The following is a 14396-nucleotide window of genomic DNA, read 5'->3' on the forward strand; positions in this document are numbered from 1 at the left end:
TCCGCGGAGAACTGTCATAACCCCGGATACTACCCCGCATCCGCAGCGGCCCGCGTCCACACTGGAGACCGGGTGATGATAGTTTGCTTCCGTGATCTCGGGGTCAAGCGGGGGAGGCGGGTCTTGTTAGAGACTTGCTGCGATGAGTGTGAAGCATATATCAAGGGGCCTATCTTGATTCAGGCTAGGCGAAGCAACACAGCCGTGCTAGGCACGTCAGCCGATTGACTCGTTGGGTTGTTTGTAAGCAAACTCAAACACCACCAAGGCTATGCTCAACGATGGCACGGTATTAGAAGGGTTGCTAAGAATAAACCAGTAGGAGAGATATTGATTCATTCAAAGTCTCGTCGGTATATTTCGCTGGAACAAGAGCCGAGCAAGAATCAGAACTTTCCTATCTCCGCGATGGACCATGAAGCGAAGGTGCCTTTTGGATGTGACTTAGTCACAGCACTGACGAATTCATGCTTCGATAATTCTCAGAGTCTGACTGATACACTCACAGTATCGAGTTGGGACGTAAAATTTTTCACATTTTCTCAATCCATCCGCCTCCACTAGAAAATTATAAGGGGACTCTTTGGATCCAATTTGTTCTCTTGGTCCAAGTGGAGAGGGATTCCTTTATGTTCAAGGACCCATCGGCGGCACCGCGGCAGAAATGAACCCGTTAGGCGTTGGTTAGGTCCTTTTGCCTGTGAACTGCGAGCTTGATTCTACGATACGGTAGGGAAGTCTTTCCGATATAGGGTACGCCAGACCCAATTTATGGAGCACTTGGCGGGGGAAAGATTTATTTGCATCGGTAAAGCATCTTGCTCTCGGTTGCAAATGTAGAACACGAAGAATAGCAGGCAAGATGACACGTCGTGTATTAAGAGAATTAAAGTAAATGCTGAGTATTTGGCCAACAACAGCCAAGTGACAGAGCCTCGTCACAAAGGCAGTGATGGGGGTAATGACACAGGACCGCTGGCATCAGTGCCTGAACGACTTGGAGGCATCTGGGCAACAAAGCTTCCATCAGCGATCGTTCAATGAATCTCTTTTCCATGACAGTGATTCAATCATCGTCATTCGTTTTGAAAGGTGCTCCGGCTAAGTTATATGTATTCCACACTTGCTGACTCCATCTGAGGGTCAAGTGACAGTCTAAACGGGATGGTGAGTACCGATGATGAAGAGACTTGGGAAGTGGTAGCGAGCTTAGTGGAAAACCTCGACCAAGAAAACAATAGAAGAGAAGGCTTGAAGACCGAGGGTAGTGATATCTCATAAGACCCAAGTTAGTATGAGCCATGAAACATGAACAATGACAATGGTCTCTTGTGGCCCACTGATGCCAGTTCAAAAAGGGGGTGCGAGGCTCGTTTTCAGACAGAGGGAATGAATGAATGTATCCCCTTACTAAAAGAAAGACACTACCTTTTCTCTCTCTCTGATTTGGATATCCAAAGTCGATTGCAAGCCTCATGGGATAGCTTGATACGCGGGGGACTCTCGTTCACGACAATCAACTCATAGAACCCCAACAGTCAATTGAACCATTCCACGGCCTTTTGTGGGTTTCTGGGGAAAGCTTGGCTCGAAGCGCCAGCGCTAGCCTCTGATAACGAATTTTGAAATGATTTGTGCAATCAGAGTTTTCGTTACGTTTTCTTTCCGCTATGGTAGAAAATTGCCGGGGACCCTCTTTCGGGGCTTGTCTCGGCTAACCGCTAACGTTAAGAAGAAGCGGGAGCTAGCAAGACCGAAGCGGGGCCCGACCGTGTAAGTTGAGCGGTGCCGAGAAGTGGGGTACCGGAGGCCACGACTCGGTATCGTGACCGTGTACGTTAGGAAGAGCCGGGTCGGCGTCAAGAACCAGCGCCGGACGAGAAAACTTTGCTGCCGCTAATTTTCGGGGCCCGGACTGAATCAAGAAGACAATTACCGTTGCTACGCTGGCCGGTTTGGTGTATAAGTAGGCGCCTCCCACCTTGGGTGAATTTGGGGTTTCCTCCTCTTTTGTCCATCCGATCTTTGTCTTTTGAACAGTTGATATCAACCTCAACATTATCTGAGCCACGAAAGCATATCACCCACACATATCCTTCTACTACAACAGCAATCAAGACCACAATGTGGTCCCCGACTTCCAAGATGCCTCTCGACATCAAGATTGACGATCACTATTGTTCCAAGATCTACACTAGCGGCTCCCATATCACAGGCACGGTAGCTATCTGTCCAGAAAGCCGTACTCCATTTCATTGCATTCAGATAGCTTTCATGGGCACCTCTTATACCCGGGTTGATATGTTACCTGTCCCCAAAATCACCACCGACGTCTTCCTCAACCTAGACATGCCCATTACGAAGACGTCCTACCCGCAAGGACAAGTCTTTGCAGCAGCAGAAACCAACATTATCCCATTCAACTTCACTATACCACGAGAGCTTCACAAAGATGCTTGTGAGACTGGCCAAGGCGAACATTCCCACGATCAACACATGCGGCTGCCTCCATCGATGAGCGGCTGGGAAAAAGACGACATGTCGCCGTCAATGGCTCAAGTCGAGTACAAGATAGTCGCACGACTGCTGCGCAAAAGACCCTCCAGCCCAAAAGATACCATCGAGGCCAGCCAACGGATCATGGTCCTCCCAGCATTTGCTGAAGACCCGCCTCTGAACATCAACAACCAAGATGCAAGGTACACGCTGTCCAGGACTAAGTCCGTCCGCAGAAGTCTTCTCTCCGCGCAAAAAGATCGCATTGTCGTCAATGCGCTTCAGCCTGAAGCAGTCTACATCAGCATCGGCGGACACCAGCTCCCCGACTCTCACGCCTCCGTAACACTGGACCTGAGTTTTGAATCTACCTCCTCATTTTCGTTTCCGCCGGAAGTGACACTGGGCCAGGTCAAGCTAGAGACTCAGACGTGGTTCACAGGCACCCCGATGAAGATGTTGCCAGATCTCGGAGACCCCCGTGAGGCAGCAGGGCTGCGCCACGAGCTGCGATACTCTACCCAAACCAAGCTTCCTACAACAGACACGGGAGTCATCCTGTGGCACAAGGATGATCGGACAGAAGATCGCAAGGTGTTCTCGTGGAGATCAAGGACCAAGGTTCCTATTCGTCTCCCTACGGCGCACAAGATGTTCCTGCCCACCTTCTTCAACTGTTTCATTGCTCGGAGCTACATCTTGCGCATGTCTGTCAACTTCAACGGCTCCAAGACCAAGCTCTCTGTCCCACTGCAGATTGCGTCGCAGTCGCTTTATCCTCAAGTAATGGAACCAGAAGTGGAGGACCTGCCATCTTTTGATGCATCTCTTGCCTGGAGATGAAGCAGGGTGACCGAACCCTTTCCTCTTCTTTCATGTGTTTGTAACCTATTTTCGAGAAGTTTAGGAGGCGCACATGATGTTTCCAGGGTTAATATGGAAGCTTGTCTACGGGAGGCTACGGAATGTTTGAGGTGTGGCGTTACAGATGGATGATGAAGGTTGCCTGTTTTTGTTCTTGTTTTTCCTCATGACGGGTCGAAGTCAGCTTGTGGGTGAATTTTCGCACGATGATCACCATGTCGGTAGCGACTGGATTGGTATTCATCGATCTCTATTAGGTGATTAAGTCTGTTTAGCCATAGACCAGCCGGGGTATATGATCCGCGTTGCGTCCTTCTCAGTAAAGTCTTATTATCGTTACCACCTCTACACCGAAGCCCCATCGTCGAAAGCCTTCTCCTTTGGACTCTGCTTGCTCTTGACACTTCCCGCAGTCCACTGGCGCATCTTCTTGCCCCAGAAGTAGAGAAGCGGCAACCCAAGAGACAAGACGATGATTGCCTCTGCATACAGGGCAAATGTTTGAAGGGGTCCTTTCTCCGCGATCCAGACAGTCGCCTTGGAGGCGATGAAGAACGCTACGACAATGCGTAGAGATGAAACGTTGACGAGAACCGGTCTGTGATCATATTAGTCACGCACTTCCACAACGCCGTTTAGGCTTGAACATACCCTGCCCATTGCGGGTAGCTCTCGACGATGAAGACGTTGAGAATGGTCATTGTCGTCAAAAAGGCAAAGACAATCAGGAAGGAGCCAACCAACAGAACTGCCCAATGCATGTTCTGCTCACCGGCGGTACCGAAGACGAAGCAGCCTGCCACTCCCGAAACGAGCGGCAAGATCAAGTTGGCAAGGTGATGCTCCGGCTCTCTGCTGCCGCCCTGCCACCTCGTCACAGCATTGGAAATCTTGTCGGCCACAGGGCCACCAAAGACGTAGACCAGAGCCGAGGCAGCGAAGAAGGGGAGTACAGTGAGACCGGTCCACTGGAACTGCCAGCCCTGAGCGAGGAGGGCAAAAGGCGTGATCTGCTGAGCGGCCTGGTTGATAACGATCATGGAACTGTTGGCGAGCACGCCCCAGATGATGGCGGGGAAGTAAGTGGATCTGAGAGCATCGAACATGGACTTGGCAGCGCGCTTGAACTCGAAGCCGTTTTGGAAGACACCGATGTTGGTCCAGACGGTACGTGGCGTATAGTTCACGTAATCGAGCTCCGGGCGGTTCTGGCCTGGCAGAAGAGGGTATGTATTCTGGCCACCTGTAACGGATTAGCTGTGCTCGGGTCTCTTGGGGTGAGGCGAGACATACTGAGCTCTTCCTGAGAACGGGTCCAACGTGTTTCGGGCAGGAAAGCAATGAGAATGGCCCAAGCCAAGATACCCATGCCAGAAGTGATGTAGTACAACCACCTCCAGGTGTAGTTGGCGGATACCCACGGGGCTGCGACACCAAGACCAATGATAATAATCCCTTGACTGGACACTACGGCTGACATGGCCTTGTTTCTCTGGTGGATGAAGACCATATCCTGAACAATCAGCGGAATAAGTGCCTCTACTGCACCAGCGCCCAGACCCATGAGTGCTCTGGCAAGCAAGTGCTGCTGCAGGCTCGTGCTGAAAGCAGCAAACAAGCCACCAGCCCAAGCACTAGTTGCAGCAAATAAGAGTACCGGTCGACGGCCGATCCAGATGGATGTGGGCACCAGAAAGTAGCTGGCGATACCGTTCGCCAAAAGGGGCATCGTGGCTAGAAGGGCGACTTCGTCGAGGGAAGCTGGCTTGACGCCAGGTGGCACGACGGACATGGGGTTGATGTTGAGACCGCTGCCGCCACTCTGGGCCTTGAAGTCGATGTTGTTGAGGATGCGCGGGTCGACCCCCGAGTACTCGAGGATGAAGACGGGGAGAAGACCACCGATGACGACCTCTGCTGAGAGGGCAAGGGCACCGACTGTGAGGACTGGTCAGTCTCGAGTGGCACACCCTGTGGTAGATAGGAAGTCTTACAGAAGCAAAGGGCGCCAATTGCTGTCCATTTCCGCCATGCGGGGAGGTTCAGTGGATCTATATCGTTCCATATCAATACTCATTCCCCGTTGGTTCTCCACGAACGATGACAGGACTCACCCTTGGGATCAGGCGTGGGCATCTACACACTGTCAGCAATGCACATGAATCAAGAAGATAGGCCAGACTTACAGGAATTAGCCTCAGCTGCCCGTCCACGTACAGATTTGTCGTCCCGACGACCAGCGTCTCGTTCTTCTCACTGACCCCTTCTTCAAACTCCGACACCGCCACGGCGGGCGCACGCTTAGGACCAGCCTGCTCATCCTGGAGCGGCCAGCGGTTGTTCGTCGCCATCTTGTCGTTGTTGTGTATGCCGTGATGGAGTCTGAGCTGTAGCGCAATCCCACCGCTCCAATATTCCAAGGGTCGAGCTCGTCTTCCCGCCGGACGCCAGCGCAACCTTATACTAGACCTGGCATGCACCCCTGTGGGTGATCGGTAGCAAGGGGAGGGGATGATGAGTTGCAGGTTCGGAACGCCCTCTAGATTCCGAGATGGGGTTAATTTGGCAGTGCTGGACCCAGTCTATATCAAACGGATAGAGGAAGGGAAGGAGAGTGGGATAGACAAGCAGTGCGTTTAGATCTGTAGAAACCCCAGTTGCGTCTGGTCTTGTGTGCCTGTACGAATCGGAGACGTGCCTGGACGGATGCGTCGCATCAGGCGAACCGTCAATCGCACGACACCCGCGACGACGATTAACTACGCCAGTAACACTAGAGAGACATACTCAGACACGAGTGTACGATGCTGTCTCTGGGCAAAGTGTGTGTGTGTGTGTGTGTCTCCCTCCACATCCCGCCCGCGGGGGCGGAAGAGGCATCTCCCATGTTCGCCCATGTTCCCCTTTCTCCTCAAGCACGGGTGTGTCATGTTTCCACCTGACAAACGTTCGTCGCCGCCAGTCCGGGAGCTAGGATATCGAACCTTGAAAAGCCCATGGTCTGTGATGTGTCTGCTTTCGGCAGTTGAAGAGTTTCTGGATCGCCTGATGGGGCGTTGGGTGGATGCGGGCCGGTGAGCTGGGGCGAGACTAATTCGCCGTCGAAACAGAGTCCCACGCCTTCCACGATGGGATTTGTGTAGGATATTTGACATGACACAGCTGCGTCTTGCGCCTCGTAGGGATTGGGGCTCTTTGAGTAAGGTGGGATAAGGGGGTGTGACTTGGTCTGGGGTTGGAATGCGGCATGCGACGGTTTGATCGACGTTCTCGCGCGCGCGAGATAAACCCTTGCCAGTCGCTCTTTGATGTCTTGCGATTCTTCACGCTTTCAATCATGCCTTACATACACATTCAAAGTTGTCCCTTGCATTTAGAGACGTTGCGGAATGTAGATAGCACAGGGCTCCTAGCGTCCGGTCCATGGGGCTGATGTGGAGGAATCTTAATTCAATCACCTGTACGGAGTAGAGCAATCACATTCAACCAGCGGGTGTCCTCGTCAAGTCTCCCTTACGGTATTGATGAGGAACGCCGACGTCGGCTTATGTAAACTCTGTCCATCTCGAATCTTTCTTCATCGCATCACAACTGCGCGCGCCAGTCGGCCGGATACCCATCCCCCAAGTCTCATCACATTGCAAACTTCAGACCGTTTTTTTCTTTCCGGGCAAGTTGAGATGAAAAGCCGCAGAGACACAAAGCAACAAAACAAATTTTTCTAGCATGGCATTCATAATCACAAGTGACTATACTAAGGCGCAGATACAGGTCGCGAAGAAAGGTTCTTGAGTCAACGCATGAACACAGCACCACCACCCTGTTACAGACCCCCGGTCCGAGTGCCTCGTTCCAACGCAAAATAAGACACTGGATATTCGACAGCTTCGACTCTTTTCTTTTTTTGACCTGGCGCACGGATGGCGATGCAACGATATGCCGGGTTTGATACATCTCAACGTCCCAACCACAGAGTGAGTCGTCATTCACAAGAGCTGCAAAATTGCATTACGGACAGGTCAATATCACCACGGCGATATTCCAACCTGCCAAGAAGGTTACAATACCAATGACTTGACGGGAGAGTTGACGACGACTACAACAACGATCGGCGGGTTGACAAACTGTCATCAGCCCACATCTATCCCCCCCTACCTGGATACAACACATTTCGTCTGAATTACGTCGATTGGTTTGTCTGGTCTCTGGGCTTGGCCCTCCACCATGACTTCATGCCGGCGTTACACGTTTCGGTTTACCAATGAAGCAGGTATTGGCACACTCTAGTCTCTCCTGTGTACGTCCGTTTCTCTCTGCCAAGCCTACAGAACGGCCGAAGCCCTCTTGTCTGAGGCTTTGAGTTGGGTGCCCCCATCGTGATCGTCGCCGGTCGGCGCTCCATGTATCGAGTCTGATGTTTCCTTCAGATGATACCTATCCGTCGGCTCATCCGTTGTGTATTCTCACTCCTCGCCGTCCACTTTCCGGTGCGGCGACCCGACTTGCTGGCTTTGGCTGGGCACCGCGTCCACTTGTGACAAGCCAAGGGCTGCTTACGAATCCATACTCACGGAACATAGTGATCGTCGAGCATGCCACTTGGACAGCAACCTCGAATTTCGAGATAGTGTTATGAAGAAAAGCACTACTCAATGCGACATAAAAGCTTCACTAGTGTAGCTGCGCTATTGTCAATTCTGGCCGAACTCTTATTAAGCGGCATTCCCTCGAGTTTTCTCCTGCGTCTGTCACCTTTTCAAGTATTTGACACGTATTCGATGGAGGCCCTCAAATTGTGTCACCCTGTTGGAGCAATGCCTCATCTGGCTTGGCCGAAGTCTGTGACATTCCTGTTCCAGGGAGGGCGAGATAGAAGAAGTGAAGGTTTGTTCGAATATTGCTTCCCAAAGCCAATCCTTTGCTTGAGTCTAGAATACATTCGTCATTCAAGTGTTGCCAACCTTGAATCGGCCGTCCGAGTCCCCTCTATTAGTAAGACTGTCGTGTTATATATCACTCTGGCCCGTCATCAGAAAGCCCAAAAAAAAATTTAAAAAAATTTAACGCCATGCTTAGCCCCGTTGTCCCTTGCACAAGGTCTGACTCGCTTCTCGAGACGTAACGGTTATATCCAGCCAGAAATCGTTCCCTTGGGATCGCTTTAGTTGTCGCTCGCACCCAAGACTCTCGCAAGCAGTACGTAGAAGAATACGACACCGCCAGCGACGAGAAGTTTGTTCTGGTTCAGCCAACCGCGGCCGGCATCTCGTTGTTGCACGACAGCATCGACGACAGCCTGAGCCTGATGACCGCTGCCATTCCCGATGCCAAGTTGGGGCCCACAGGAGGCCCCTGCTGCCGCTCCCGTCCTGCTACCTGTCGCCAGGTCGATTTTGGTTTCCTTCATCCACTCCCAGTTGGCCTTGTCGACGTCGGGCCATTCGGATCGGAACTTAGCGCCACCGTCACCGGCCTTGACGTTGCCCTTTTGTGCCACATTCGCCTTTGCGTTGGATCCTCCGCCGGTCGAGTTCCACCATTTTGTCCGTGCTGCCAGCATCTTTCTCTCGACCTCAGTGCTGGATACGGAACCAGTAGTCATTTCCTCGCTGGTCATGAAAGAAAGCAAGCCTATCAGGATGGTGGATACCTCCCAGGCAGGGTTGAAGGACTTGGGGTGGAAATCGGATATGGAGAGGCAGAGGCGGGTAGATGGCTGGAAGCGACCGGAAGGAGTGTGCATTCGGATGGCCGGCGGCGCGAAGGGGTAGTTTGGGGGGAAGACGAGAGTTCCCCAGTACTGGCCGCCATGGTACGGTGTGTTTTCGGGACCGGTGATAATATAATGCCACCTGCCAACCTGTTAGCTTATTTATGTGACCTGGGTGCGATGAACATCGACGTACTCGAGGATATTGGATTCGGAAGGGTGCGCCTCAATGTATGGTGGTGGGTTCTCGGCGATGGTCTTGTATTCGCGCGTCAACTGTGTAGGAGTCAGTCTAGTGAATCTTATAGAAATGATATCAGTGACACTTACCCTCTTTTGTGCTGCTCTGCTGGCGGCCATGGCTGTTGAGGATCGCCGACGAAACCCTGTGGTATCCGGATCGACGGTGGGCGGCGAACGACGTAATGGGGAACACGATCAGTGCGTGGTGGCAGATGGCCGGCCTATCGAGAGAGCGAAGAGAAGAAGAATACGAGTAATGTACAAAAGTCAGAAATCGAAACGACTGAATAGACGCAGTTGGATGCAGATGCACAGCACTTTTTCGACTGTGGGTTTGAACGGCGTAGGGGTTGTTGTTGAAATAGGACAGGTGAATGGGTAACGGAGAAGGAATGCGGCGAGGCTGTGACAAGTGCCGCCAATGCGTTGTCCAAGGTGCTTGGAGGGCGCTTGAGGGGGGCCTCGGGGTGCGTCAAAACTCAGAGAGACGGGAAAGCGGGAAAAGATACGTATCTCCGGTACCGATGAGTCCACGCCCGAAGTTGCGCCACAGGATTATGTCACTGGTCAGAATAATGGGTCCTCTCAAACCACATGAGGTCCAAGAAGACGGAAGGAAGGCCCGGGCGTCATGCTCCGGACACAGGTATGAGGTGTGGCTGGAAACCAGTGAACAGAGCTTCCCGGAATGTGGCTGGAGCTTCCTCTCACCTCTCCCGGAGTCCCCAGAGAGCCCCACCGACAGTGACCTCACCCCGATCCGTTCCCTTGCGCCCGTGCTGCATCACGAAATTAAACCGAAGCTCCCCGGATCGTGTGGTTTTTGTCCACTTGCAAGCTGCAACTTCAAGCTCCCGTCTGTCGAAACTCCCACCAAGGCTCCAATGGCTTCCAAGACCAGTGCGAGCGGAAGCTCCGTAAAGTCCCCTCTCTCAATTGTCCTTAGACCATCGAACGAAAGCTAATAGAACTCATGTCTTTTTTTTTTCAGGCTTCCAACCCGATTGGCAAGCTCCAGGCCGGACCCGATGCATTGCGCAAGGAGGCAGAATCCTCGGCCGAGTACGAGAAGGCACAGGAAGAGGCCAAGATCAGAAGACTGCAACAATTGGCAAGCTACGGCCCGTCTCCCGCCAACGGTCTCCAACCTTGCTAATGCGCCCAATAGCTGTCCGACCAAAACTCGCAGCCTATGACCATCAACCGTCTGCAGGTCCACGGCGCTACCAACACCCGGAGAGGATTTCTCGACCCCATCTTCACGCCACTCCTGACCGAGGATGTCAACAGCTCCTCTACCCTTGGCGAAGTAGCAGCGCGATTGGGCGACGCAAGAGGAAAGCTGGAGAGACTCGGTACGCGCAGCCTGGGTCCTTGCATAGACGGCATGGTCTAACACTCTTAGGCATCTTCCACCCTGATGTCAAGGTCCACCTTAGCAACGCCAACAACACCGATGCCTCGTCCACCCCCACCGATGTCGATGTTGACGTGGTCGTCAAGGAGCTCTCCCGCTACAAGTTCAACGCCGGAACCGATGTCGGAAACAGCGAAGGCTCCGCTTACACCTCTTTGCTTTGGCGCAACATCTTTGGCGGTGCTGAGCAGCTCACCGTCAATGCCAGTGCTGGCACAAGAACTCGTTCTGCATACAGTGCGACCCTGAGCGCACCGGTCCAAAGTAACCCCGATACGAGAATCGCGTTCGAGGGCTTGGCTTCGGCCACCGACAAGTCATGGGCAGCTCACGAGGAGGTTCTAAAGGGAGGAAACCTGCGCTTCTCATGGCTCTCTGGCCTAAAGGACATGCACACTGTCGAATACTCGGGCATCTGGCGTCAAGTCACTGGCCTCCGTGACAGTGCCAGTCCCACTGTGCGCGCTGATGCCGGAGACTCCGTAAAGAGCTCCATCAAGCACACATATCAGAGAGACGAGAGAGATAACCCGCAGCTTCCGCAAAGTGGCTATGTGCTGAAGTCGGTTTGGGAGCTGGCTGGTCTCGGGCCTCTCGGCGGTGACGTTGCTTTCTCCAAAACTGAATGGGAGGTGGGTGGTGCGCTGCCAGTCCCCGTTCCCGGTGTAAAAGGATCGTCTGGCATCTCGATCGGTGGAGGACTCAGGTTCGGCATGCTGTACCCACTTCCTCTGGGCTTTTCCTCCGAGGGCAAGTCCCAGCCGAGCCGCATCAACGACAGATTCCAGCTCGGTGGGCCCACCGACGTCCGCGGATTCCACTATGGTGGTCTCGGACCTCACGACGGGTCGGACTCGGTCGGCGGAGACGTCTTCGCGGCTGGCAGCGTGAACATGCTGTTCCCTCTGCCTTACAAGGGCCCCGACTCCGCCCTTCGCTTCCAAGTCTTTGCCAACGGTGGCAGACTTGTCGCAATGAAGAACAAGAGCAAGGCCGGTGCTTCAGCTAACGAGAGTCTCGACGCTAAAAGTGTCGCAGGCAGCGCGTGGAGAGCGTTGAATGACCTGACGACTGGTCTGCCATCAACAGCCGCTGGTGTTGGTCTGGTTTACGCTCATCCTGTTGCTCGTTTCGAGCTCAACTTCAGTCTCCCATTAGTGTTGAGACGGGGCGAGCAGGGAACCAAGGGACTGCAGGTCGGAGTCGGTATCAACTTCCTGTAAAGGCCTCATTTCCGACATATGGATAACCGTTTTGCGTGCCGGCACACAGCACAGCCTGACTAGGCCATATTGTACAACTATGTCATTGTAGATACTCTCTAATTGGAAGATTACAACACGGATGCGCCTACAGAATTCCCGAACTCTTCATGCCTGAGCGATTCATTCCACACCACCCCCGTCCGTGGCGCGATGTGAGGACCCTTACCAACTACCCTGGCCCGCCCAGTAAGCTTATTCAGCGCATTTCTGGTATTTAACAGTCGGCCTCCGATCGCCGGGACTCTTCCGTCTCACAAGGACGTCGTGGAACATGGAAGCCATCGTGGCATTGCTGCAGCGCCGGCAGGAGGGTTCCAATAGTCAATCGGCACGAGAATCCTTCCAGAATATCCCATTCGCTGGATTTCGGCCTCCGGATGGTCGACTGCAGGGGTAGGACATCAGCCCCAGGATAGGAAGTTGAGCCAGCGTAGAAGCGACCTAGAGGTCTACAGACGATGTAACGTACAGTTCCCCCTCACCGCGGCCCTCGTGTAAATGCGCGGCTGGTGCTCAACTTCTTGGGGGCTGGGACCAGGGAACAACAGCACTCTGGACGTTTTCTCCGTTGGTTCCAAATTACACCTTCCAGGGGGACGTTCTTTAAGCTGATTATACCCTGCTGACAACTGCATCGCATGTGTGATACAGGTTGACGATTCCAAGCTTGGCGAGTTCCATGACTCGTTGACTACTTCGCGAGCCAGGTCCTCGGATATAGGCTGCATGTAAGACGGCATCAATGGTACCATTGAGATGATATACTTGACTTATAAGTAAGCATGTGCCGTCGACTGTCAAAAGACTAGTGTCCCGCAGCTCTGCCACCTCCAGCGACTTCAATTCCACAACTAACCATGCGGGTCCTCCTTTCTCTGCCGTTGCTTGCCACGGCGGTTTCTGCCCTTACCGTGAGAGTCCCATCCGTCGTAGAAGACTTGAAAACGCTTGTAGCAGCATCGTCATCAGTAGCTGTTGACCTCCGTGCGAGATGGAGTACATACCATGCTCCTATCCCGTCCATCGTGGTGAATGTCACGACGGAGCAGGATGTCGGCGCCGTTGTGAGTTGTTCCATTAAAAGCCGCATCTTGAACGATGTTCTCTGACTTCTGAACCAGGTCAAGTACTGTGCGAGCCGCAAGATACCCTTCACGGCTCAGAACGGCGGTAACGGCTGGGGCAAGACGTTCAACCTCGGCAACAACGGCGTCATCGTCAACTTGGCTGGTTTGAATGCCGTCACTTTCAGCAAGACGAAGACAGAAGCCACTATTGGAGGCGGGGCCATCATTGGCGATACAATTAAAGCAGCTAATGCTGCTGGAGTTTTGGTCCAGACGGGCAATTGCAACTGTGTCGGCGCCCTGGGTGCCATCCTGGGAGGCGGTTACGGTTCGTGGGGGACACTAACGATCCAAGATAAGACTCTAAACTGACAGCCTGACAGGAAACCAAATGGGAGAAGTCGGCTTCGGCGTTGACAATGTACTTTCGATGCGCGTCGCAGTCGCCAGCGGAGAAATCCTCACGGCCTCGCCGACGTTCAACCCAGACCTCTTTTGGGCCCTCCGCGGCGCCGGGCCCAACTTCGGCATCGTCATATCGGCGACAGTAAAGGCACGACCCATGCCGGTCGAAGGCCGCAACGCATGGCTCATGAACCTCTTTTTCTCGCCAGACAAGCTCCCGCAAGTCGCGCAAGCCATCCAAGACCTCCCCCTGAAGCCGGAGCAGGTCGTCTACCTCGTCCTCACCAACTCGGGACCGCCATCCAATGCCCCCGCCGTCCTCGTCACCGGGTTCCTGAGACAAGGCAACGACGCGACTGGGCTTGCAGCCTTCGCGCCGCTGTACAAGCTGGGGCCGATCTCGAATAGCAGTAGTGTGGCAGGGTACGAAGGCTGGAACGCAGGCAATGACAACTTTTGCGCGCGCAAGGAGCGAAAGCCGGCATACAGTACGACCATCAACCACATGAAACCCGAGACGTGGCCGGCGATCTGGGACCTGTATACCAAATTCCAGGCAAAGGGACCCAATTCTGCCGTGCTGATTGAGCGGTATAACCTGACCAAGGCGCAGTCTGTTCCCAAGGGTTCTGCGGCGCTGCAGGAGGCATTGAGGAGGGACGCGTTTGCGCAAGCGATTGTGATCCCCTGGTACACTGATGCCGCGCTGGATGGCGAGGCTGAGACGTTTGCGGGCAAGGTTAGGGACATTTGGAGTTATTCGCTGAGTGCGGTGGCGAATCCGACGTATGTCAACTTTGCGCATGGCGATGAGACACCTGAGGCGGTGTATGGGTCTAGTCTGACGAGGTTGAGGGAGTTGAAGAAGAAATGGGATCCTTTGGGGGCTTTCAATCAGTGGTTCCCGGTTGGGGCATGAGATGTACAGT

The 14396-nt window shown here is 53.5% G+C and overlaps 8 protein-coding genes across 8 annotated transcripts; 4 read left to right on the forward strand and 4 right to left on the reverse strand.

Annotated features, from left to right (window-relative positions):
* Window positions 1–841: 841 nt before the first annotated feature.
* On the reverse strand, window positions 842–1511 carry BDP55DRAFT_680612 (uncharacterized protein). The gene is made up of 2 exons (XM_060576122.1): window positions 1429–1511; window positions 842–1155 (listed from the first exon to the last, which is right to left on the reverse strand). The coding sequence occupies exon 2, from the start codon at window positions 1055–1057 to the stop codon at window positions 887–889; it is 171 nt and encodes a 56-aa protein (XP_060423946.1). The 5' UTR covers window positions 1058–1155; window positions 1429–1511; the 3' UTR covers window positions 842–886.
* A 1039-nt stretch (window positions 1512–2550) lies between these two features.
* On the forward strand, window positions 2551–3339 carry BDP55DRAFT_563561 (arrestin; the record flags this gene model as incomplete). Its single annotated transcript, XM_060570254.1, has 2 exons — window positions 2551–2699; window positions 2736–3339. The coding sequence occupies 2 exons, from the start codon at window positions 2551–2553 to the stop codon at window positions 3337–3339; spliced, it is 753 nt and encodes a 250-aa protein (XP_060423947.1).
* A 366-nt stretch (window positions 3340–3705) lies between these two features.
* Window positions 3706–5711, reverse strand: BDP55DRAFT_563712 (major facilitator superfamily transporter; the record flags this gene model as incomplete). Its single annotated transcript, XM_060570269.1, has 6 exons — window positions 3706–3958; window positions 4012–4603; window positions 4654–5298; window positions 5355–5411; window positions 5475–5496; window positions 5547–5711. The coding sequence occupies 6 exons, from the start codon at window positions 5709–5711 to the stop codon at window positions 3706–3708; spliced, it is 1734 nt and encodes a 577-aa protein (XP_060423948.1).
* Window positions 5712–6202: 491 nt separating this feature from the next.
* BDP55DRAFT_720095 (uncharacterized protein) lies at window positions 6203–6785 on the reverse strand (the record flags this gene model as incomplete). Its single annotated transcript, XM_060578457.1, has 2 exons — window positions 6203–6688; window positions 6711–6785. 2 exons carry the CDS (start codon window positions 6783–6785, stop codon window positions 6287–6289), a joined length of 477 nt encoding a protein of 158 aa, XP_060423949.1. The 3' UTR covers window positions 6203–6286.
* Window positions 6786–7522: 737 nt separating this feature from the next.
* BDP55DRAFT_366778 (uncharacterized protein) lies at window positions 7523–8540 on the forward strand. Its single transcript, XM_060567082.1, has 2 exons — window positions 7523–7657; window positions 7941–8540. The coding sequence occupies exon 2, from the start codon at window positions 8013–8015 to the stop codon at window positions 8412–8414; it is 402 nt and encodes a 133-aa protein (XP_060423950.1). The 5' UTR covers window positions 7523–7657; window positions 7941–8012; the 3' UTR covers window positions 8415–8540.
* BDP55DRAFT_366783 (ubiquitin-conjugating enzyme) lies at window positions 8468–9558 on the reverse strand. Its single transcript, XM_060567083.1, has 3 exons — window positions 9401–9558; window positions 9267–9346; window positions 8468–9212 (listed from the first exon to the last, which is right to left on the reverse strand). The coding sequence occupies exons 1-3, from the start codon at window positions 9428–9430 to the stop codon at window positions 8522–8524; spliced, it is 801 nt and encodes a 266-aa protein (XP_060423951.1). The 5' UTR covers window positions 9431–9558; the 3' UTR covers window positions 8468–8521.
* Window positions 9559–9987: 429 nt separating this feature from the next.
* BDP55DRAFT_680621 (surface antigen) lies at window positions 9988–12149 on the forward strand. The gene is made up of 3 exons (XM_060576123.1): window positions 9988–10424; window positions 10482–10668; window positions 10719–12149. The coding sequence occupies exons 1-3, from the start codon at window positions 10287–10289 to the stop codon at window positions 11951–11953; spliced, it is 1560 nt and encodes a 519-aa protein (XP_060423952.1). The 5' UTR covers window positions 9988–10286; the 3' UTR covers window positions 11954–12149.
* Window positions 12150–12852: 703 nt separating this feature from the next.
* BDP55DRAFT_563627 (FAD binding domain-containing protein) lies at window positions 12853–14386 on the forward strand (the record flags this gene model as incomplete). Its single annotated transcript, XM_060570260.1, has 3 exons — window positions 12853–13059; window positions 13117–13390; window positions 13446–14386. 3 exons carry the CDS (start codon window positions 12853–12855, stop codon window positions 14384–14386), a joined length of 1422 nt encoding a protein of 473 aa, XP_060423953.1.
* Between the last annotated feature and the right edge of the window lie 10 nt (window positions 14387–14396).

The sequence above is a fragment of the Colletotrichum godetiae genome (genome assembly GCF_030913485.1).
Source record: "Colletotrichum godetiae strain CBS 193.32 chromosome Unknown BDP55scaffold_64, whole genome shotgun sequence".
NCBI classification, from domain to species: Eukaryota; Fungi; Ascomycota; class Sordariomycetes; order Glomerellales; family Glomerellaceae; genus Colletotrichum; species Colletotrichum godetiae.

Excerpts from the sequence above, each read along its gene's own strand:
- BDP55DRAFT_366783 (XM_060567083.1), bottom strand. The coding sequence starts at position 9,430 with ATGGCCGCCAGCAGAGCAGCACAAAAGAGG. Across the intron at positions 9,347-9,400 it reads GCAGAGCAGCACAAAAGAGG|TTGACGCGCGAATACAAGAC; the intron begins GTAAGTGTCACT and ends ACTCCTACACAG. Across the intron at positions 9,213-9,266 it reads TCCGAATCCAATATCCTCGA|GTGGCATTATATTATCACCG; the intron begins GTACGTCGATGT and ends ACAGGTTGGCAG.
- BDP55DRAFT_680621 (XM_060576123.1), top strand. The coding sequence starts at position 10,287 with ATGTCTTTTTTTTTTCAGGCTTCCAACCCGATTGGCAAGCTCCAGGCC. Across the intron at positions 10,425-10,481 it reads TCAGAAGACTGCAACAATTG|CTGTCCGACCAAAACTCGCA; the intron begins GCAAGCTACGGC and ends TGCGCCCAATAG. Across the intron at positions 10,669-10,718 it reads AGGAAAGCTGGAGAGACTCG|GCATCTTCCACCCTGATGTC; the intron begins GTACGCGCAGCC and ends TAACACTCTTAG.
- BDP55DRAFT_366778 (XM_060567082.1), top strand. The coding sequence starts at position 8,013 with ATGCGACATAAAAGCTTCACTAGTGTAGCTGCGCTATTGTCAATTCTG.
- BDP55DRAFT_680612 (XM_060576122.1), bottom strand. The coding sequence starts at position 1,057 with ATGGAAAAGAGATTCATTGAACGATCGCTGATGGAAGCTTTGTTGCCC.